This window comes from Arabidopsis thaliana, chromosome 5 (assembly GCF_000001735.4).
Source record: "Arabidopsis thaliana chromosome 5, partial sequence".
NCBI lineage: Eukaryota > Viridiplantae > Streptophyta > Magnoliopsida > Brassicales > Brassicaceae > Arabidopsis > Arabidopsis thaliana.
The window spans coordinates 14,169,723-14,194,235 of NC_003076.8; the positions used below are offsets into that span (position 1 = coordinate 14,169,723).

Consider the following 24,513-nt stretch of genomic DNA (forward strand, 5'->3'; position numbering starts at 1 on the left):
ATAAATATGTCATAGAGCATAACGACAACGGATCGTTCAAGTAAGCATCCCTTGGATGTTAAAAGTTACATCTTTTCCTCGCAGACGAACTTACACCGTTTTGGCTTCAATCAGAGGAACACTTTCACTTGCTATAAATACCTCTCCTATTCTTGACTCTATCAAGACAACCCAATCGCAAAAGAAAAACAATATCCTCTGTTTTCGTTTCTATAATTCTCTGTTTTTCGTTACTCTTCACTTCTCCTTTTCACGATGGTTAAACATCACCACTTGTACGAGTTGTCTCCGATGGTTACTGGTTGGACGATTTGTGTCATGGTTTTGAGGATTTACAAAAAATTTCTCAACCCGAACGCTTTCGAACTACGTCTTGTTTTGGCCGATGAATGGGTAAACAATTTTCCTCAATTTGTTTTGCAATTTGCAGAATTTTTCGTTTTCCAGTGTATCCCTCACCCCTAAAATATTGTTTTCACAGGGCACCCAAATAGAAGCAACAATCGGTCCTCGTTTCTCTGCCTTCTACTTTGACAGGATCAAAGAGAATCAATGGAAAACAATAACTACGTTTCTCGTTCGACCTAACTGCGAAGCAATAAAAACAACTCCTCATCAGTTTCACATTCTATTCATGGATCACACCATTGTCACTTCTTCCACACCAAGAGAAACAGGTTTACTGAACAAGTTCACTCCATTCGACTACATTGTGGATGATGTTGTTGGCAACGATACCTTGGTTGGTAAGTAAATTCTTTTTTATAAACTCCATTCACTTTTTTCAAAACATTACTTTTTTAATAGATATCTCCAACATATCTCTTATAGATGTTATCGGGGCACTCGTTAATGTTGGGATTCTGACTAATACCGCAAGTAACGAGAATGATATGGCCGGATTCAAATTGCCGTTCACGATCATGGATAAAAAGTACATTTCTTAAAACCTCAATTTACAGTTTTTTTCAAACATATCATGTTTATACATTATTATAGTAAGTATATAACCACATATTTTTACATATTTTCAGCAAGGATACATTGGTATGTGAGGCTTATGGAGAAATTGCAGTGGACTTGGAGAAAAGATTTCGAGCATTTCGCAAGAACAATGTTGTTATTGCTCTTGCTTGGTGGAAGATTATTAGATTTTATCCAGGTTGTAACTGGTTTAAGATTGTTAGCCATGCACCTATATTAACCATGTATCCAGAACCTGATGTTGAGGAAGTTGAAGAAATCAAAATGGTTGTCGACTAATAGAAAGATGATTAGAACTATCTCATCTTCTTCTATTTTTTTTCAAAGTTGTAATATTTTTATAAATGATAAGATATATTAATAAAAAAAGTTATTTCTTTGTTCAAAATTTCTCATTTGTAATAATTGTAACAAATATTTTATTAAGTAGTACAATAGGAATACGGTGTATAAATTAAGTGCACCTTACTAAGGAACGGTTATATCAAGATTACAATCTTTTTATCAGAAATTAGCAAATTGCTTGAGTTTTAAAAGGAATAAAATTGGTGATCTGAAAATATTGTTTCCCAACATATCTAATTTCTCAACATATATTTGTTTACATGACTGATAGGGTGGATTGTTGAAACTTTTAGTTGAAATCCATAAGAAATTACTATCGTGGATTGTTGTTTATGGATAGGTTAATAAATTACTTTCCTGTCTTTTATACCCTAATTATAAACGATGTATTCTCTTACTTTTTTCCGCATCTGATTTTAGTTCCCTCCTCAACATTGAGAAACTGATTTATAGCGGGACAATTTACCACCTATTATAAATTGTTTAATATAACCGCAGAAAAACTTTAAACTACTCTTTCCTTAATAATCTATATAAACACCCAACATTCATTAATGTTTTTCCCATTACCCATTTCTTCAGTTAAAACCAAAAAACAGAGAAATTATGCAGAAGTTTACGAAGATAAGCAACAATGAAACATCATCTGCCTCAGATGTGAAAATGGTTGTTCGTCCAAACCCAAAGTACTTAGTATTCTACAGTTTTAACTACTACTTTAATAAAAATACTAACAATCTCTTTCCTTTTTTTTCCAACAGGTTGCTGCTATCCCAGAAGTTTACTTGCCGGCCCCGCTGCTTGCTAAAATTGTTAGCTACGTTGCAGAATCTGGTGTTGATTCTTTGAAATCCTTTGTTAAGGCTGGTCCGTTATTTAAAGCGGCTGTCTATTCCAAGGAAACACTAAGTTGTGTCCGCCTTGACAGATCTTGGTATTTTATGTGGTGGTCAATGCCTCATTCCATCTATTATCATTTCTTTACAAAATGTCTTGACGCCAACAATCCACATGCTTTAACTGCTGTATTATACAAAGGAATAGCATACGAGAATTTGGTTGCTGAATGCTATAGATCTAGTTTATGGATGGAACCTTATGGAGAGGACGGAGGATGGGTACAAATAGATGGAGCTTACTGGGCTCAACCCCGAGTTCGAGAGAGTATTCCACGTTGCTCCCGTTGCAAATCTCGGGCACACAAAAGATCTAATTGTCCAAAATATTGAAAGACAATGTTTTAATACTGTGTTATCCATCATTATCTGTCTATCTACATGTTTCTATTTTTCTAAAACTTGTTTTTCTGTTTTTAAGCTTCTGCTAGTCTGTCTTTTTAATGTTATATTCTCGTTTGCTATTCAATCTTCGTTTATATATTTGCTAAGGCTTATCCATCTTATTTTGTGGTTGGTGTTTCATGATTACAGTCTATGTATTTATTACCTGATTGTTTATGGAGAACTTGTTCCCCCATAAATGAGTCCCTGTTCGATTGCATGTTAAAAGACATCCACGTCTATATTTTATATATCATAAAGTTGTGTCTATTTGGACAACAAAATTTGGACACACAATGATTTATTTTGGACATGAGAAAACTTACTCACATGTCTAATTTTTAAAAAATTTTGTAGGACTCACGACGTCGCCACTAACCCATCTCACCACCACACCCCAACCTCTTCAATGTGACAAAGTATTAGGGTTCCCATTCTATCACGATCTCAAAGTTACAAAAATTTTCATTAATAGATCGCTATTTGTACACCTTTAGTACTATCCGAATCGATAATCCAAAATGCCCAAAATCGTCTGCGAAAAAGGCAAATGTATCCACCCTCAACCAATGGCACCTACCAGACATTTCTGGCGACCCCCAAGTGCCCTTGCACCTATTAGGGGAAATCAATTTGCCGTCCATCCTCCTCGTCAAGCTTTGGTTCAATTCCACCTACAGGTAATGTTTAACTACTAATCTTTGCTATCTGAACAATCACCCGAATTTAGGTTTAACATCTGGAATTATTTTATATCAGCCTCCTCCGTTCTCTGATTTCCACATGCCTGAACACGTAGCTGCTAAAATAGTAAGCTTAGTTTCAGAGGACGGTGTTGATATGTTAAAGGCTTGGATTCAATCAGGACCAGATGGCAAAGCCGCTGTTTTTTCCAGGGAAACTCTTTCTTCTGTTCGACTAGATAAGTCCCCTGTATTCATTCACATGGCTCATGAATCTTCTAGTTATCACATGTTTTACACAAAATGCCTAGCCTTAAAAAATCCCTATGCACTATATCTTTAGAGTTTAGTGTTGGCGTTTCATATGTGTGAGCTCCAGGAAGCAATTGCTATTTTGGATGGTATTAAAGACGTGTTCCCACATGCTGGTCTACTTTACATCATGCTCCATAGTTGCGCTGAATCAATCCCGTGGGAATTTTATAGTATGTACAAGCGAAGGTACTACAAATTTAGTGAAGTCGACTTATTCGCAGATAAGCTAATGTTCCATATCAACGAGGTTGGTCCACGTCGCCAAGGGACATACAAAAATTCCTGGGAGTTTGAGGATTACGGTGAGTGTTGGTCGGACCATCAGAACCTCAATGAGTATGAGGGACAGTGGTGTAACACATGTATTTACTTTTACCTCTCCCAAGAAGTAGCCCTTATTTCATAAGTACATTTTAGTTCAGTTCTTCTTTTTGTTCTTCATATTTGCGGCAAACTTAAGAATCTATGATTTTTTTTATGGGATTTTATATATGAAGTTATTATGTGTGAAGTTACCTTACGATATTAAGGTAAGTAGTACTTCTCTACTATTTTTCACAATTATAAAGAGAACAAGTCCTCGACCGTTACCTCGTCTCAAACAATTTATGGAACTGATTTTATAACTGCACCCATTCTCCCCACTAAGCTTTATCCCTCTCGAATATCTATATTTTATAGAAACTTTCATTTCCTTTCTCCCTTTATAACCCGTTCTGCGCAGTACAAACATTAGAGATTCTCCAAACCCCGCCGATCCAGATTTTCCTCCTCAGTAATACATCCATCCACCTTCCGCTGCAATCGTTGTTGTACCAAATCGTGGACACACTGCAAAACAGGTTTTAGTTCGCAACTAAACAAACAAATATGATTCCTTTACTTATTCCTAAAATTAATCATTCCTCTAACTTATCATCGGCCCTTTTAGCAGAAAATGAAGAATTCCAGGTTATATATTCCGGAACCAATACTTGCTCTAATCGTTAGCTACGTTTCGGAACAAGGAATAGACGCTTTAAAAAATTGGATTAAAGCTGGTCATGTTGGGAAATTAGCAGCTTTCTCTGACGAAACGCTAACCTGAGTGCGTCTAGACAAAAGCCCACACTTCATCTACATGTCTTCCTATAACTCTCTTTATTTCTCTTTCTACTCCAAATGTCTAGAAAAAAGCAACCCCTACGCATTGTATCTCCATAGCTTGAGTCTCGGATTCCGCTGCTTCGACCTGTGTGGAGCCATTTCAATTTTGAGTACCTGTAAAGATAGATTTCCTTTAGCCGAACTACTCTACATTGCTCTAAACCGTTGCGCAGGTATCGAACTCATTGATGATTTCAATAGTTTCAATCGCGAGAACAAGTGTTTCTTTGATGTATCCTTGATGGCAAACAAACTTATCGGCCACATTTCTGCTTCGGAACCTAAATGTTTCGGATCTTACTCCGAGACCTTTCTTTACGAGGAATATCCTGACTGCTGGCTAATACATGAGCTTAACAATGAATTTAACGGAGAAAGATGTTCACAATGCCTCTACTTCTACCTCTTCCGAGACATCCTTCTGTTTTCCTAGTTTAGTGAGATACACATCCTGTTCCAGCTTTATTATGTTTTCATCTTTCACGTTTATCTTTCGTTTAGTCTAATGTGTTTGGTTATTCGTAATCTCTACTAATTCTAATCCGAGTTTAATCACACGTAATTAAGACTCCTTGTAATTATTCACATGTTAGTAAAACCCATTTTACCAGTTTCTGATACAACTCCTTCTCTTACATAGTAGACAAAAGATAATAGAAAATTGGATAGTTCTATCTGTATACAATTACGTTGAATAGAGTTTTGTATCATAAAATATATTAATAATTGGCGCAATCAAGCTTTAATTTGATTCAAATCAACAAAAATACCTTTACTCATTACATATAGTAATGGCTTTACAAAAAATAATCTAAAAAAACAACTACAATTACTAAAAATGGATTATAACTACTTTTCCTGTTAAAACATCATCTCCATATGGATAAGAGTTTATGGATAGTTAAACGGGATTGCACAGATTTGCGGTTTAGCAAGATATGCTAATTATAGACTATTTTAACACAATAAATAAACATATATACTTATATTTGGTACATCAAGAACTAGGTTTACAGAAACGGAAAAACTTTTATGGGAATGTCTTACAATAAGAAATGAAATATTTTATAAAAACATGGAAACTAGTTATAGATCATACATTTATTAACAACTTAAATTCAAAAATAAAATTTCTCATTGTATTAGATCAACTTGTCCTATTATGACCCAATCTAAAAAAAAACAACTACACGTACTCAAAATGGATTAGAACTACTTTACCTGTTTAAAAAACATCTCCATATGGATATGGCTTTATGGATAAGCAAACGGTATTGCAGAGGATTGCGATACAATCAGGATATAAAATTAGCAATAACTAATTATAAGAACTGAAATATTTTACAAAAAACATAGCAACTAGTTTTACAATAAGAACTGAAATATTTTACAAAAACATGGCAACTAGTTATAGATCATACATTTATTAACAACTTAAATTCAAAAATACAATTTCTCATTGGATTAGATCAACTTGTCCTGTTATGCCCCAATCTAAAAAAAACAAATACAAGTACTCAAAATGGATTAGAACTACTTTACCTGTTAAAAAAACATATCCATATGGATACGGCTTTATGGATAAGCAAACGGTATTGCAGATGTTTGCGATACAATCAGGGTATGTTTCAGTAATAACTAATTATAAGAACTGAAATATTTTACACAAAAGATAATAGAAAATTGGATAGTTCTATCTGTATACAATTACGTTGAATAGAGATTTGTATCATAAAATATATTAATAATTGGTGCAATCAAGCTTTACTTTGAATCAAATCAACAAAAATACCTTTAATCATTACATATAGTAATGGGTTTACAAAAAATAATCTAAAAAAACAACTACAATTACTAAAAATATATTATAACTACTTTTCTTGTTAAAACATCATCTCCATATGGATAAGAGTTTATGGATAGTTAAACGGGATTGCACAGATTTGCGGTTTAGCAAGATATGCTAATTATAGACTATTTTAACACAATAAATAAACATATATACTTATATTTGGTACATCAAGAACTAGGTTTACAGAAACGGAAAAACATTTATGGGAATATCTTACAATAAGAAATGAAATATTTTACAAAAACATGGAAACTAGTTATAGATCATACATTAATTAACAACTTAAATTCAAAAATAAAATTTCTCATTGTATTAGATCAACTTGTCCTGTTATGACCCAATCTAAAAAAAACAACTACACGTACTCAAAATGGATTAGAACTACTTTACCTGTTTAAAAAACATCTCCATATGGATATGGCTTTATGGATAAGCAAACGGTATTGCAGAGGATTGCGATAGAATCAGGATATAAAATCAGCAATAACTAATTATAAGAACTGAAATATTTTACAAAAAACAGAGCAACTAGTTTTACAATAAGAACTGAAATATTTTACAAAAACATGGCAACTAGTTATAGATCATACATTTATTAACAACTTAAATTCAAATATACAATTTCTCATTGGATTAGATCAACTTGTCCTGTTATGACCCAATCTAAAAAAATCAACTACAAGTACTCAAAATGGATTAGAACTACATTACCTGTTAAAAAGCATCTCCATATGGATACGGCTTTATGGATAAGCAAACGGTATTGCAGAGATTTGCGATACAATCAAGATATGTTTCAGCAATAACTAATTATAAGAACTGAAATATTTTACAAAAAACATAACAACTAGTTTTACAATAAGAACTGAAATATTTTACAAAAAAAAATAGCAACTAGTTAATCATCATACATATATTAACAACTAAAATTCGAAAACACAATTTCTCAAATTGGATTAGAACAACTTGTCCTGTTATGACCCAATCCTTTGCAGCGTGAGCACCTGTTCTGCTGCGTCCTTCCTGTCTTACGTTTCTACGTTTACCATGTTAACCAACATGTTGCATTAGTTTGGTTAGTTTTTCAAAAGCTTAGACAATGTACGAGATTTACAAAATATTTATCTAACCTTATATTCCCCTGTTGATGGTATTCTTGCTACCTTAGGCCTCCTTGATGGTCTCCGAGTATATGGTGGAAGCATGGAACGGTGTGGGAGCTCTTCGGGTATGTCTTCTTCTTTGCCATTTGCTTCAGGGAATACTGCTCCTTTGTAACTCGCAACCCATGAGTGTGGTTTGAAATAATCATCAACTAAAGCCTTGTACGAGAGGTTAATGCTATTGGCAGCCACCAAAGCATGACCACATGGTATCTTCAGTTTATCATATCTCTTGCAGGTGCACTGCTTCTTTTCTAGATCAACAACATTGCTACCACCTAGCTTCCCAACTACCTCGTAGCTCCAGCTGGTTACCCTACCAACCTTGCTTCCACTTGATGTTGTCAAGTTTTTTGAAATTTGCTTGTCAACCTCCGGAGGTACTGGACCTGAATGTGCTTGTGACTTCTTCCGACGCGCGTTGAACCAACGTGTCAACATAGACCTAATAAATCTTAGGAATTCCACAATATGTGACGATCTCCCCTTGAACAACGCCTTGTTTAACGTTTCAGCAATATTGCTAGTCATCAGATTGAAACGCTGGCCAGGGAAATATAGCCTTGTCCAATGAGCCATCCCTACGTCGTGTAGATACTTTATGCAAAGGGGGTTAATGGCATTAATCTGATTATAAAGCGTTTTAAACTTTCCACTCGTAAACTCATATCCAGCGTTTTTCACTAACTGCGTCAATCCTCTGTTCTTGAACCTTGCTTGTATATTCCTACATAGGTGAATAATACATGCACCATGATGTGCTTGCGGAAATACCTTCTTCACCCCTACCTTTATCGATTCGTGCCTATCTGATAATATAGTGAGTGTGTTGCTGTCAGCTATTATCCTCTCCAACTTTGTAAAGAACCAAGTCCATGCATCATCGTTCTCGCTATCCACCACAGCAAATGCGAGTGGATACACTTGGAAGTTTGCATCTTGACCACTTGCTGTGAGTAAAACCCCCTTGTATTTTCCTTTCAAATGTGTTCCATCCACAACCAAAACCCTTCTCAGATGCTTAAAACCTTGTATTGAAGCCCCAAAAGCTAAAAACATATATAAAAACCTCTCTTTCCTTTCATCTTCAATATCAGGTTCGGTTTCTATATGTGTTATCGTCCCTGGATTTGTTAACTTCAGAAGATGCAAATATTCAGCCAATTTGCTATAAGACTCTTCATCACTCCCGCCAACATCTGTTATAGCTGATTCCCTAGCTCTCCAACACTTTTTGTATGACGCAGAAACCCTCAAATCTTCTAGTACAAGTTGCTGAAGATCCATTGGAACAGGACCAGCAGAAGCTTCACTGTATTTTGCCTTAAATACAGATGCAATCACCTTTGACGTTGCTTTCTTCATGTACTGCCTTCTAGTATCAACCAAACATGTGTGTTGAAGCTGCGCTTTCTTAATTTCATAGTAACCTGTGCCATTCATTACAGTGGCCAATATTCTCCAATCACATTTCTCATCTGAGCAACTGAGAACAAAATAATTCCATTTTGTTCTTGTTTGCTTGAAATGAAACTGATTCTTTATCGCAAATATAGCCAATCCTATTTGGCAATCTTCTTTGCTCGCATACACTTTTCCCTGGTATATACCTTTACCATCATCATCAATGTCCAAATCAGGTAAGTTATCAACTTCATACTCGATGTCCTCAAACAAAGGTGGGATGTCCAACTCCTCGTCATCCACTTCCTCCAACTTTTTGACCTCATTACTCGTTTCCTGAAAGCTTCCAACTCCACCGACCATCTTTCCTTTCATAACTTGTGGGGTCTTTTTTGTATGCTCTGTCTTTATACTTTCGCCAGCCCCATTCACATATATAGCGTGATCAAAGACTCCGTTGCCAGTACAGAAAACCACTTCATCCGGATTGGAGCCCACAACCTTATTGTTAGACCCGTACCTTACATCTAAACCTCCTGTTGCCATCAACTCATTAGCATTGGAGCCACCATAATCATCTGTTAAGAAATTTGACCAAAACTCCTTATCATAACCGCCACAGGGCATACTATCTTCAGGTTTTTCCGTGACTGCTTCAACTTCCTCTGTATCGTTATCAACGAAAAATAACTTTTCAACATCATTGTTAAAACCTTCGTTATCAGTATCATTCCGTGACGATTTATGCCCACTGTTACTTCCTATGTTTGCTTCTGCTTGTTCCAATTCCTCCATGAATTCGTCATCACGAGGGGTCAACACAATTGTAGGAGTTTTTGAACCCACAGACGATATATCGCGAACAGATGTGACACCACTTTTAGGCGTTTTTGAACCACACTCTTCCTCCAAACTGCTTTGATGCGGTCGTTTAGTGCTACTATCTCCTCGTGTATCAAAACTTTGTAAATCTTCCTCCATTTCTTCAAACTTCACAAACAAATTAAGACCTCTGTTTTCTCTAAGTGCACTTAGATAATACAGAAGGCCAACCTCGCTTGTAACCAAAACTGGAGGAGTCTTCTCCTTTGTTGTGAACATATCCTTATCCGGTGCAGCATAACTCAACAAAGGATTTACACCAATCATTCCGAACTCTTTCGAAATCGCTGACATAAACGCTCCCAGTGTCATTCCCTCAGAAATTGGAACAACCCTAGAAAACAGTTTGTTACAGATCTCCAGTTTCCACTCTCCATTCGACGAACAAACCCAATCTCCACAAATTACCATACAAAACTCATCCATCAATCCCTAACCAAAACAAAACAGAGCATTCACGTTAATTACCTAATAGCGTAATTGAGTATCGTAAACGTGTTACGACTTTTAAGGATATTTTTTCATTGTACCTTTGTCGACATCGAAATAATGACTGCATTACAACCGTCTGTAATCGTCAAGTAACTCCTTTCTTTGTGTGAAGATCTCAACCGTCTCTTTATGCACTGACTGGATACGTTTTTTTTAGATACCGCTACAAACCTTAGCAAGATAACCGGTTAACTAATTGATTGATCATATTGGACACTCAACAATACACAAGTATGAAACACTCATCAATTTTACATTTTTTTTTTGGATTTATTGGACATTATATTGTGGACATAATATTGTGGATATATAGAACACAATCAGTATAATGGAAAGTTAAAAATCAGCAAACAAAAACTAAATCAAACCAAAACACATAAAACATTGTGGGAAAAATTTTAAATAATCAAATAAAATCTTCAATTCATTTTTTGCATGTATACACTCAAGTAGAGCTGAACATTTTGGGAGAAGCATCAATATGATAGAAGACCAAATTATTAGGAATCCTCTTTTCCCTACAACAAAAACAGATACATCACTAACCAATATAAATCATGGTTTTCTTTTTTATATTTTTTGGGTTTGTCTAAAAAAGTCCAAGAAGGAACTAAGGTCAAAAACATGAAAGATATAATTTACATCCCTTTACATCAAACATAATCAATATAACAGTTTAAACATTCGACGATACTGGACAATTATCAGTGAACAAATATGATAAAATAGTTGGACATACAGAAGTGGACATTAATATTTTGCAGTTTATCTTTTTTTGGACTTGATATGTTGGATACTAGTTTTTTTGCCGAAACAATTTCTTAAATTTTTTCCATACGAGTTTCTTGTTTAATGGTGCTCAAGTCAAACCTCCAGCACCAACCTGTAGTAAATGCAGTTATCGATGGAGATGATATCATTTACAGAGACTACGTGGATATCAGTATCGCTGTTGGTACCCTCCACTCTAGTTATTCTAAACCTTTCAGATAACTACAACTTCCATCATATTAAGATTTTCAAAGTCTGTAAAAAAATGGCTATTGCAGGCCGATACTAATTCAGGGGGAGATTCCTAATCGACGCAAATAGGCCTCTCCAACAAATCTCTCTTTCTCTCTGTCACACTCTTTATCACTCTCTGCTATCGTAGATCGGAGAATCTCCTCTGAGAGCTCTAATCTCTCAGTAATCTTCACCGCGTGTCCGGATCTAATTTTCCTGTAAGTAATCTCATTTTCATGATTTATCTGCGATTTCTTCTCTTGATGCTAATTTTCCTAATTTTCCCCGAAGAATCGAGACCATTATGTGGAGGAGAATCGTTTCATCGCATCTTAAATCCATCTCCGCCGTCGGGTCCTGCGCGGCTCCGTCAGATTTGATTTTCGATATAGCCTTTAGCTATCAGTGTTACAATCAATTATCACTGTGATATATTTATCACTGTGAGAATTAACAACCATCGACATTGAGATAATTTCACTCGGCGAAGGTAACTTCCTTTTCTCATCTGTAAATATCAACTGTCGATTTATTAGAAGGAAACCAAATCAAAACAAACATTTCTAACCGGTTAAGTAAATTTTTGGTTTAGATGAGTGGGGATATAATTGTCCATTTATTTTTCAAAAACAAGGAAAAGTGCCTTGTACGTGAGAAGTGCCTCAAAAAGAATAAAAGTTTGTAGAAGTGCCTAAACAAGTCCAATTCCCTATCTATTATCCTTTTATGATTGAACATTTGTTTATTATTAAATAGATATTAAAAGGTACTTAAACAAATATACTATACCAATATTTATAACTATTGATCATCCAAACAGGTGAGAGAAGGTGAATGCAAAGCTTGAAAAAACAAAATTGCAGATTTCTTAATTCAAGAGTTCTCATCTGATTTGATTCAAATAAAAGAGAAGAACATGACAAGTAAGGTGTCCATCAAAGATTATATGTTTTTGAATCCAGTAGACTAGTACATGGACGGTATGAACTTGTTGAAACGAACAATTGTTCACAATGTCATGGATAGTATGGTTATCAACATAATTTGCGCGACACGTTCGTATGCAAATCCATAATATGCAAAGCCACACGCTCTTTTTCAATTAGGGTTGTGTTTAAAACGAGACTTTGGTTAGAGATGAGAGAATCCAGATCTTATGAGAACAACTCCATTGAAGTAGCTTACAAAGCTTATGAAATGAATTCTTGAAAGAATCCAGATCGAATAGTTTAAGAAGCTTCTCCCATCCGTTTGCTGAATCGATACCACCGATTTCTGGTGAGCCACCGCTATCATCGAGAAGAGGAATTGATCCAATAAGTGCTGGAGAGATGGAGAGAGGAAGGCGGTAAAAATCATGGAGAGAGAGAGAGAGAGAGAGAGAGAGAGAGAGAGAGAGAGAGAGAGAGAGAGAGAGAGAGAGAGAGAGAGAGAGAGAGAGAGATCCTTTATTATGACAAACATTAGTTGAGGGTGTTTAGGTAATAACATAAGAAAATATCTTGTTGAAAGATGAAAGTATGGAATAGTGAAGAGGAAGTTGAGAAAGTGTGGGAGAAAGTAAATATCTCCTTAATGAAATTTTCTTGTTTGACTTTGGCACACCAAAGAATTGTTTATTTTCAAATCAACCACCTAATTAAATTGTCTTGTTTGACTTTGGCACACCAAATAATCGATTCTACTTTTCTACTTAGCATTTTTTACGTGACTATATTCTGGTCTTGATTGATAGCTTTTAGTTGGCGGAACTGAATTTTTTTTAATTGAAAAATGCACTTTATCACCAATCAAGAAAAATAACAATATTTTGCGTTTAAAAAAAAAAAAAAAAAAACCGATAATTTTTAGACTGATAAATGTAGTAGACCGTTTTTTTTCTTCGAAAAACACACTTTATCACCAATCAAGAAAAGTAACATTATTTTGCGTTTTTTGAAAAAAAAAACGCTAATTTTTAGACAGATAAATGTAGTGAACCGCGTTTCAAAATGATACCCATGCTTTTACCTGCGATTCAGTATAAAAACACCAATGAGTAATAAATGTATGTTTTTCTTTTTCTTTTACTTGAGTTTAATGTAGAAATTTTTCTTATATGTAACTAGCTCTCTCTTACGTAAACTATTTTTTCCTAAACTATCTTTGATCCTCTCTAACTACTTCTACATTTAAGGTAATTACTTCAACGTATCTCATTAATTTCATTCTATTTATGCTAAATAAAGGTCACCACCACGATTCTCTCTCTTGCTTAAATAGTACTAATTAATTATAGCATTCGTTATTAACTTATTTATATAGTAATAATTAATTAGAACATTAATGTATTACTAATTTAATTAATATATACTTATAGATATTATTTAATAATTATACTATATCTTTTTAGAATCTTATATTTCATCACATCTATTATATATATATATAATTTTTTCTTTATTTATAGTTTCTAATAATTGAAAAAAGATTATTTGATTCAATATCTATAAATTTGTGGTTTTAAATTCAAATTTTATTATAGTAATAGGTTATGTATTTCATTAATTTGGAAAGAAAGAATGATCGTTAATTATCATAGCAATTGTTAAAACAAATATAAATCATGGAGTTTGCATATATTAGTTAAATTAATATTATTCGCTAATTTGTAATCCATTTAACTTGGTTTGTCTAAATTATACATATCTGTTAATTATGTAATTAATTTCAATTTGTAATTTTTCATATCATTTCTTAGTTATTTTATATAAAATAACGTTTATATATATTAAGTATTTTTTGTACTTGAATATATATACTTGAAATTTATATTAATAAAATAAAAATAAATAGTTAATAGCTTATCAAATTTGTTTAAGGAAATTTTTTTGATTTTAGTGATTGCAGATATGTCGTCTAATCGTCGACGGAACACAAATCCTTCCACAAGGACAGGTTCAACTCATCCCGAAGTTTCAACTCCTCCCTTAGAAACAACAGTGCGTGTAAATTTACTTTTACTTCTATTTTTTCTAAAGAAAAATATTTATTAAAATTTGACATAATAAATTACATTGTATTCACTAAATTTGTAAAACAAAGACAAGTACAAATGGTCATACATTAAAAAAAAAACATTAATTCAATTGTTTGATGAAGTAATTGCTATGAATAATTATACTATTAAGCATCCTACTTCTATCGGTAGAGACTATATGGTTGAAAAGTTCAATCAAGTGTTCAACATGAATAGAACTTATGTTTTCTTCAAAAACAAGCATGATGAATTAAAAAAGAGTTACAAGGGATGGAAGTTTCTTACGCATAAAACTGGCATCTCTGTTGATCCTAAGACATCAATGATATTTGCATATGACGTATGGTGGAGAGAACGAGAGTTTGTAAGTACACATAACTTTTCTACTTATCAAAATAAGTTTTAAAATTTTGCTATTAAAAATCTAATTGATTCTAAATTTTAGGGATGTAAATTAACAAAAAGTTTTAACCGAAAGCCGCCTGAGTTTTGGGACGTGATGAAACGATGTCTCGTATTATATGATGTTCATCCCAATCTCAACATTTATCTCGCCAAAGAAGAGAACAATTAATCAACGAGCAAGCAATTGATGAAGAAAGCGATGATGACACAGACGCTAACAGTGCCAGCAACACAAGTTTCCAAGACACAAGAAGAAGAAGAAGTGTATCGTGTTGCCATTGATGATGATGAAACGTTCCAAAATTCTGCTCCTAGAAACCAACAACGAATTAGGCTAATTTGGAGTCAACAGGTAGGCGTGGAAGTAGTTCACAAAGATCTGGGAGAAGCGCATAAGTTTTTGTTGGAAGTGGTTCACGAGGAAATCGTAGAAGACAATCTTTTGAAACAACTATACAAGACACTATTGCTGGTTATAGAGAATTTCAACGACAAAGTTTTCAACAACTTCGTCCCGATGCTTTTGACCAAGATGATTACAATGAATTTAAAAAGGCAGAAGCGATATTTGTTGCGCTAGACCTTTCCAAACACACAAGATTTAATTGGGCATGCATTAATGCACTTAAAGAACTGTTTTTGGCATGCTTTAATTGGGCATGCATCAATACAAGGAATGTATTGGAATCGACATGATAATGCATCATTAAACATTATGGCAATATGCGATTTGAATATGTTATTTACATATATTTGGAATGGAGCACCGATATCGTGCCACGATACAGCTGTTTGCAAATGGCACAACAAAGTGATTCTGAGTTTCCTTTGCCTCTTTCCGAAAAATTTTATCTCGTTGATTTTGGCTATCCAAACAAACAAGGATTTCTGACTCCTTATAGATTATCACGAAACCGCGTTGTGAGATATCATATGTCTCAATTCTATTATGGTCCTCTTCCAAGGAATAAATATGAATTGTTCAACCAATGTCACGCATCTTTACGTTCTGTTATCGAGAGAACTTTCGGAGTTTGGAAGAAAAAATGGAGAATTCTTTCTGATTTTTCAAGATATAATGTTCACATTCAAAAAAGAGTGATAATGGCTACAATCAAATTACATAATTTTATCAGAATTTTAAAATTTTCAGATTCAGATTTTGCAAATGTAATGACAGAAACAAATATAAACAACAGAGATTGTGAGCATGATGTAGGTGACATGGATGCAGCATAGTTAGCAGATGGAGAACATATGACGCAAATAAAAGACAATATTACAAATATGTTATGGAAAAATCAAAATACTCGATGATATTTTGTAAAAGTGATGTAATTGTTTTTTTATTCAACTTTTATTTAACAATATGTATGTTAAAAATTTATTTATTTTATTTAATTTTGGATGTATATGAATATTTAAAGTTATTAACTGTATGACCTATTTTTTACTAACATCAAACAAACAATAATATACAATTATACTAATTATTAATATAAGAATATTTAATATGTAATTCGTACCGCTTTTTTTCTTTTTTACCATTCAAATATTTATAGTGTACCGCAAATACTTTATTTCACCAATCAAAGATTATTCTGTACCGCCCGTTCTTTAAAAACCGCACTTATCCCATAAATATATTTCTTCCGCACGTACCACAATTAAACCGTACTGCACTATAAAACCGCTTTTCCGGCACAACTAAGGTTGTGAATGGGAGCATTGAAATCGTGGATTTCAATAATTATTTTCGAAAACCGCACATCATTTACCAATCAGCACTTATAACTATACGTTTGAGTTTTTTTTCTTTAAAAAAAACATATTGCGTTTTTCAGAAATAAGTAAAAACACATGGACTGCTTTTCAATTTGGAATACCTTTTTTATTTTTTAAATATTTTAAACAATAATATATATGTTGTTATACATGTCTAAAAATTCTTTCACTCCATTGTAACACCTCTCCTTCTCTTTTTTGTTTTTTTCTTTTCTTTTTTTAGCTTATCTTTTGTCTGCACGAATTTCAGGTAATATTTTTGTAATTTGTTCTATAATCACATTTTCAACCATGGACATGAGTGTAATTGTAAAATATTTTTTCATAATTTTGTTTCCATAATATTAGTTTACTATTATTTATTATATTAGCCAAAACAGTTTTTTATTTTATTTTATTGTGCTTTTCAATAATTGATACTTTTAAAAGATTTAGCAATATTATATCAAAAAATAAACTTTTATTTTAGATTAATTAGAATATTTAAGATTCATAAATCAAAGAAAATGTTTCTTCATTTTCACAAAAAAACTAATCTATAACTATTAATATATTTATTTATAACATTTTTATCTATAATCAGTAATACATACCGTTTATTACTCTTTTACCATTCAAACATTTTATTATGTACCGCAATTAGTTTTTTCACCAATCAAACATTATTCTGCACCGCTTATTTTGTACAAACCGCACTTGTCCCGCAAATACTTTTCTCCTGCACGTACCGCAGTTGAACTGTACCGCACTATAATACCGTTTTTCCCGCACAACAAAAACCGCGGTTACCATGCGGTTTGTACAAAATAAGCGGTACAGAATAATATTTGATTGGTGAAAAAACTACTTGCGGTGCGGATTATAATTATATATATGTACAAAATAAACTATATAGAATAAAGTTCGATTAATTAATATCATACGTAATAGTTGTCTATTTTTAATTCTTATAAAGTTCAAAAATTATTATTACCAAAAATCATAATTAAGCTAAATGTTTTTGTATATTTTTCAAAGTATTTTGAATTGAAGAAAAGTTTGAAAATATAATATGTAATACAAATTTATAATATATTTTTTATTTTTTAAAAAATTATTATCCAGGGTGTTTTGTCTACAAATAATTCTTGAATTTGAATTAATATTTTCTAATATTTTAAGTAACCAAAATAATTTATATTTATTATATAAATTATAGATACTTATTCAATATAATTTATGCATACAATAATTAATAAATAAATACCTATTTAGAAAAAAAAATAATAATAACATTAGTCACAAATTTAAGAAGGTGAAAGATAAAGATTAAGAAATGACTATTTTTTTCTTATATTGTTATTAAATGTACATATGTTTGTTTTATTAATAAAAATTTGAAAAAGAAAAAAATCAAATGTATTACTCACTGCGTTTTTTGTTAGACCACTAGGTAAATACTATTTTTGCTTTTAAAGGCGGTACACGCCTTAATGTATGTTGGTAATTCCGCAAATCTTTTTTTTTTGTCTTTTTAGAAAAACGTTATTATATAAAGGCTTATGTTGATTGGTGACTTAAATACGTTATTCAAAAAATGTTTGAAGACCGTACCTCTTTTGAGTCACCATTCAGGGCCTAAATACATTGTTACCATTCGGACATTTATCTCCATCTGACATTTCTTCCATTTTTTTCCACAAAAAGTCAATTAAGCTACGTAGCATGCATTGGTCGTTAATATGTATGATTAGATAAAAAAAAACTAACACAAACATGCATTGGTGAATGGATATTCGTGTAACATTAAAGGAACGTGGTTTATAAAATATATAGTACACAATAGGTAAACAGATCATACAAACAATGGTTTACTAAGATAAAACTTTTAAAAATAATAATAAATATCTATCTAATTTTTTAATAAGTGTAAAATAGGTAAACGGTTCTAAAATTTACATTGGAAATATAAAACTTCTATATTTTTGGGACAAATATTTTTCCAAAAAAAATCATCTTTGTGGGACAGAAGGAATAATATATTTGGGAAGTATTACGTGCCATTGTTATGTCTATAAATATCATTATTTCTATCTATAACGTTACACCATTAGTAATACTAGCACTTGATTTTAAATATGTCTCGTTCTTTTTTATATTCTCAAGAAGAAGACAAACTTTTATAGGTTTATATGGATATTTTTCAAGATCCTATCAAAGGTGTTTATCAATTATCTAAGGTATTTTGGGCTCGTGTGAAGGAAGCTTATGAGAATGAAAAAATGCAACTTGGAGTGAACATATTCAATAATCTATCCAATGTCTAATTCAAGCTATTGAGAAAGCAACAAAACAAATTCATGCATGTATCAACAATGTGAAAACTGACATCAAAGTGGTACTTCAAATGATGATATTGTAAGTCTTATTATTATTATTATAGATATAATTTTATGAATGATGATATTCTAAGTCTCATTATTATTATTATTAGATATATATAATTTTATAAATATTTCAGATTTTAAATAACTAAATTTTGTTTAAGTAATTAAATTTTGTTTTTAATGGTCTTTAGTTACATCAAGCTAAATCAATGTTAAGTGAAGATCCAAGCATTCATGGAGGTTGGAAATTTGATCATGTTTGGTGTATTATTAAGAATTTTGAAAAATTTAAAGATGGTGTCACTCCTTCTAAACGTGTATCAATCCAATGTTATTTTTGATATACATCTTTAGAGTTAGAAAATCCTACCCTTGCTTCTCCTACACAAAAAAATTCAGATTTGTATTCATTTTCTGTAAATGATGATTAGGGATGTCAAAATGGGTAACCCAACTCAACTCAACTCATAATCAAATGAGTTTAGGGTTAAATGAGTTATGGGTTGACCCAACTCATTTTGTTAAATGGGTTAGGTCAACCCATAACTCATTTAATTTGATTGGTTGAGTTGTTAAATGGGTTAACTCATTTAAGTAATAATTTAATTAATTATTATTACAAAACAATAATAAATAATTATCATTATTAATAATTATTAATCCATTATCATCAAACTTAAAATATTTACGAATTCCACTTTTTACTGATTTACGTTTTCGGCGATAAAATTACAGGTTTACGTTTTTAGCGGGAAAATCACAGGTTTACGTTTTTGGCGGGAAAATCACAAGTTTACGTTTTTGGCGGGAAAATCACGAGTTTACGTTTTTTGGCGGAAAAATTACGGGTTTACGTTTTTGGCGGGAAAATCACGGGTTTACGTTTTTGGCGAGAAAATTACGGTTTACGTTTTTGACGGGAAAATCACGGGTTTACGTTTTTCGCGAGAAAACCACAGGTTTTGGTTTTTGGCGAGAAAATTACGGGTTTACGTTTTTGGCGGGAAAATCACCGGTTTACGTTTTTGGCGGGAAAATCACGGGTTTATGTTTTTTGGTGGAAAATTACGAGTTTACTTTTTCTCAATTTCATCGCTTGTACATTTAAAAATTTTGGAAAAATATTGATTTTATTAAATTGGTTTAGATGTGTTGGTTAAGTTTAAATTGACATTGGTTTAGAGATTTTAGTTGGTTTTTCAATTTTACAAAACTTGATAGGTTAATTGGGTAAACCATTGAAACCATTAACCATTACAACCCAACTCATTTGACTCATCAAACCAATTGACCCAATAACTCATTTGACCCATCAACTCATTTGAGTCAAAAAAAATAACTCATTAGGGTTCATGGGTTGAGTTGAGTTGAGTTGACCCATGAATTTTGACCCATTTTGACACCCCTAATGATGATAATGAGATTATTAGTGGATCTTCATCTCCTTGATCAAATGGGGTAAATAAATCTAAAATGAAAAGAAAATTTGTTGATCAATCAACATCGGTTATCAACACCTTAGAAGAAAGAAATAAACAACTTTTAGAACAACTAAAGAAGACACTAGCACAACGAGAATATCATTTGGAGAATAAAAAAAAGTATGCTTTGAATGAGCTAAAAGAAGAAAACAAAATTTTTTTTTGTGATTTGAATTCCTTCAAAACCCAAATGTTCGGGCATATTTTGAGACTGAACAAGCACAAATTTTACAAAAACGACGTGTCCAACAACAAGATCAAGATCAAGAAACTCCTTCTCCATCTACTTCATTTGGACAATATTTTAACTATCTTGGCGGATCTACAAGCAGCTTACCGGAATATTATATTATTAGTTTTATGTTTTAGTTATCTTATATTGTTTATTTTAAATTTCGGACTTGTTTGCTTGTTAATTTTATAAAACTATGTGTTGTAGTTGTTGTTTGTAAAATGATGATATATATTAAATAAAAAAGTTTAATTTGAGGAACTAAAGTATAAATAAAAAAGTTTAACTCTAAAATAAAGTAAAGAATAGAGTTATTCTATATATAAAGTAATTTTGTAGAAATCTTTGTTTAGAATCTAATATATAATAGGGTTGGAGAAAAATTTAGAGTTTTTATTGTAAAATACGATAAGGTCGGAGATATGTCCTCAGGGAAAATGAAAAGGAAGGCAAGGTTTACCAAAGTTAGTCAAGGTTTTTGCCGAATCGTCATAAGTGTTGAAGGTCTTGAACCCGAATTCTCCATAAACACTTGTGACAACTTAAACAACAATAACAATATTTGATTAGATTTAAGTATTAATTGAGATTCGTATAAAGATATAAACAACAATAATAAATTTTTTTTTCTATATCAATATTTGGTATTTTGATAATGCTTGGTCGATTATCTGACGATGATTATGGCCGTCGCTACCTTTCAATTCAAAAACTATTAGTGAATATTCATTTCATATTTAAAAATAATCTCAACTATTGTATTTTTGTGTAATTACAATTAACACTCTTGATTAGTTTTTTAATGAACTAAGATATTTTTTAAAACAATTAAGAAAGGATTAACAAAAATTATGCTAATTTTCTCCCTGTTATTGTTTCGCGGCAAATTTACATGTCACTGCTAAGTTTTAATGTTTCACAGAAAACGAGAGGTCATGTAAATCTACATATTACAACTGAGTCGTTACGAATAGACATATTTTTCATAAATTTATTCGAGAACATGTAGTTCAGCTTTAACTGATGGCTCAACTCATTCAACCAAAAAAAACAGAAAAAGGTTGCATACACACAAAAGAAACGATCATTCATCATTGTGCAGTTCAAAAGAAGAGAGTTTAAAGCTATACAACAATACTATCAGACATCCTATTTTATTCCAATAACAGACATTAGAAAGGAAAGCCCCTCACTGACTTTTGCAATATCTTGATTCTCCAACGTTGATGTCGGCAATTCCACACCCGTGAACATGTAAAGCGCCTTCAATTCTTCTGAATAAGTCGTGCTCCTCGTAACGTTATATCCAACTACCTTCCTTAATGCCTCAATCTTTGTCCATATCTGCTCCTCGCTATACAACACCTTTACCCACAAACCTCAATTTAAGTAGCCAAACAAGAAAACAACCTTTGAGAAGGATTTGGAAACAAACAATTCAATGCATGATCTAGTTGATAAAGATAAGGTACTATGTATTTACACAAGCTTCTTGAATAAGTTCTCATGTACTATGTTACACTAATGCTCACACGGTACTTATGGTTAATGCTTGAACAAATTTTTTTAGCTATTCATTTAAATTAGAGAGACAATTCAAAGTACAAAAACATTTGGATTTATCACTAGAAACAGATAAATGAGTTCAAGAAGCTAAGCTATTACACGGACGCCAAGTAATCTTAATAAAAACAATTGTGCTACTCACTTAATAAGAAGTAGCATAAGTGACTGAATAATGAAAAATATGTCCCTACCATTAAAACTGTACCCTTTGTTGTTCTCTTTTCAAGACCTCATTTCGTCTATCTACCTTATAGGACTCGTGATCCTACCATTAACCTAGCCTTTGACTGTGAATTTTACCCACATATATATACTGTTACACACTCTTACAACCACTGGACTCGAGCAGCATATAATAAGTTCAAATCAACCGTCAAAAAACCATATGAAGAGAGCGAATCAAACAACCACGTATTTGGTTACTTGAGATAATAACACCATCAAACGAAACAAGAAGCTTCTTAAGAGAGGATTGACCCATAAAGACCCTTACACTATCCACTTAAAGATCCGTAGACATTACAATATACAATAAGGCACAAATTTGTTACTAGCCAAAACACTCACAAACATAAGGGCATCGGTAAGCACCATGTTAACTCGAAGCAAATGGATCCACATAACAGAACAAGTTCAACACAAAAGGCCTGAGAATCACTTAAACAATACCATAGCACAATCTGATTTTTACTCAGTTCGACATGCAACGACGACGCCTCGCAACCACTCAGTAATGAAACAATAGGATGAAAGAAGATATACTAACCGTAGTTGAAGATATTTCCATATCCTTCTCTCTAGACGTTTTACTTGTAGTGGACTCAAGTTCTCCTGTAAAAACAAAGGCTTAAAGATTCATAAGCTAGTTTCAAGGAATTCACACATTTTTAAAACCTTAAAAGCTTCACTTATATAACCACCTTCATGTATAGTCACAGATTCTTGCTTCTTCCCTAATAGATCTTCAAGTTTTGCTCTAACATTCTCTGACTTGGCATCTCTAGGAACTATAGACTGATCTTTATCCTCCTCTTCAAATCCTTTTTCCAATATGACTCCTCTATAAAGTGATTGATTATTTTTACCCTCGTCTCTTATACTCTCTAACCAGCTCTTTAACTCTTTCGTCATATCCTCATCTTCCCGATAAGCTATTGCGATCGTTGTCTCTTCTTCAATCTGAACAAGAACAGGCTCACTTATAGCCACTCGCGCAACGGCTTCATCATAAATATCACCGTGACTGATCTTGTTCTGGTGTAGCACCATTTCATGATCACATCTTCCACTAAACGCATTAGCAGGAAGCAGTTTTCTCATCAACTTTTCAGTACAAACATAGCTCACCAAGAAAAAACAATAAGGAAGGGACGAAATCAACGCGATTGTGGAGGCAACAACGAGTGCGGGAACGAGGAACGGTGCAGAAAACACTAGAAAACATGCTGCAAGAACCTTCTTTCCCACACTAACTCCTTTCCTCCAAAGCCAACCCATCTTCCCATCCACTCTTGTGACTTCTTCCATCCGATCACACTGCTTAAATTAGTAACATACCCACAATTTCAATTGTATGAACAAACATGTTTTTAGAGAAACCATAAGCCAAAAAGTTTCCAAGTTTCTCATTAGAATCTGCTACATTTCCGGTAAAAGTCATCTTGATCACAATCGTTAGACTAAACCAGTGAGAATTGACACATCAAAACATTTAACTACTAAGAAACTTTGTTATAGTTAAAACACACAATTAAAGTAACGAGTATGCAAATTCCTCAAGTTCCAGAAAATGTAGACTCAAACCTGATTAGGCGATCAAAGCGAGGATAACCAAAGATGCCATCGGAAGAGTAAAAAAACTTCTCTAAAGACGAGAGAGACAGAGGGACACGTGTTGAGATTTGGACAGCACAACAGAAGATTTCATGGGTTCTATAACGTGTTTCTTCTTCTCTATATCCACTTGTTTTCTCATTTTCTCGAACTATGACGCATTTAATGGTCTGTTCTGCAACTTTGAGTAAATGCAGATTGAAGATAAAAGAACCTATTATTTCTCTAAATAAAATAAGTCATAAGTACATATCACTAACTATAATATAGGGAAC

General features: G+C 32.7%; 2 protein-coding genes and 5 pseudogenes across 8 annotated transcripts; 5 read left to right on the forward strand and 2 right to left on the reverse strand.

Moving 5' to 3' along the window:
• Positions 1-255: 255 nt before the first annotated feature.
• Positions 256-1,263, forward strand: AT5G36050 (annotated as a pseudogene; the record flags this gene model as incomplete). Its single annotated transcript has 4 exons — positions 256-393; positions 482-746; positions 808-934; positions 1,035-1,263.
• Positions 1,264-1,992: 729 nt separating this feature from the next.
• AT5G36060 lies at positions 1,993-2,558 on the forward strand (annotated as a pseudogene; the record flags this gene model as incomplete). Its single annotated transcript has 2 exons — positions 1,993-2,022; positions 2,091-2,558.
• Positions 2,559-3,130: 572 nt separating this feature from the next.
• AT5G36070 lies at positions 3,131-4,013 on the forward strand (annotated as a pseudogene; the record flags this gene model as incomplete). The annotated part of the gene is made up of 3 exons: positions 3,131-3,289; positions 3,369-3,542; positions 3,672-4,013.
• Positions 4,014-7,554: 3,541 nt separating this feature from the next.
• Positions 7,555-10,680, reverse strand: AT5G36075 (annotated as a pseudogene; the record flags this gene model as incomplete). The annotated part of the gene is made up of 1 exon: positions 7,555-10,680.
• A 4,020-nt stretch (positions 10,681-14,700) lies between these two features.
• Positions 14,701-15,555, forward strand: AT5G36080 (Myb/SANT-like DNA-binding domain protein; the record flags this gene model as incomplete). Its single annotated transcript, NM_122999.1, has 2 exons — positions 14,701-14,934; positions 15,328-15,555. 2 exons carry the CDS (start codon positions 14,701-14,703, stop codon positions 15,553-15,555), a joined length of 462 nt encoding a protein of 153 aa, NP_198457.1.
• A 3,780-nt stretch (positions 15,556-19,335) lies between these two features.
• On the forward strand, positions 19,336-20,234 carry AT5G36090 (annotated as a pseudogene; the record flags this gene model as incomplete). The annotated part of the gene is made up of 2 exons: positions 19,336-19,388; positions 19,862-20,234.
• Positions 20,235-21,803: 1,569 nt separating this feature from the next.
• Positions 21,804-24,454, reverse strand: AT5G36100 (uncharacterized protein; the record flags this gene model as incomplete). Of its 2 annotated transcripts, NM_123001.6 has the most annotated exons (4): positions 24,209-24,374; positions 23,326-23,944; positions 23,172-23,236; positions 21,804-22,204 (listed from the first exon to the last, which is right to left on the reverse strand). In NM_123001.6, the coding sequence occupies exons 2-4, from the start codon at positions 23,930-23,932 to the stop codon at positions 21,989-21,991; spliced, it is 888 nt and encodes a 295-aa protein (NP_198459.4). In that variant the 5' UTR covers positions 23,933-23,944; positions 24,209-24,374. The 2 variants fall into 2 exon arrangements, with proteins under 2 accessions (NP_198459.4, NP_001119315.1); NM_001125843.1 differs by lacking the exon at positions 21,804-22,204 and having other exon boundaries at positions 23,133-23,236; positions 23,326-23,941; positions 24,209-24,454.
• Positions 24,455-24,513: the final 59 nt, after the last annotated feature.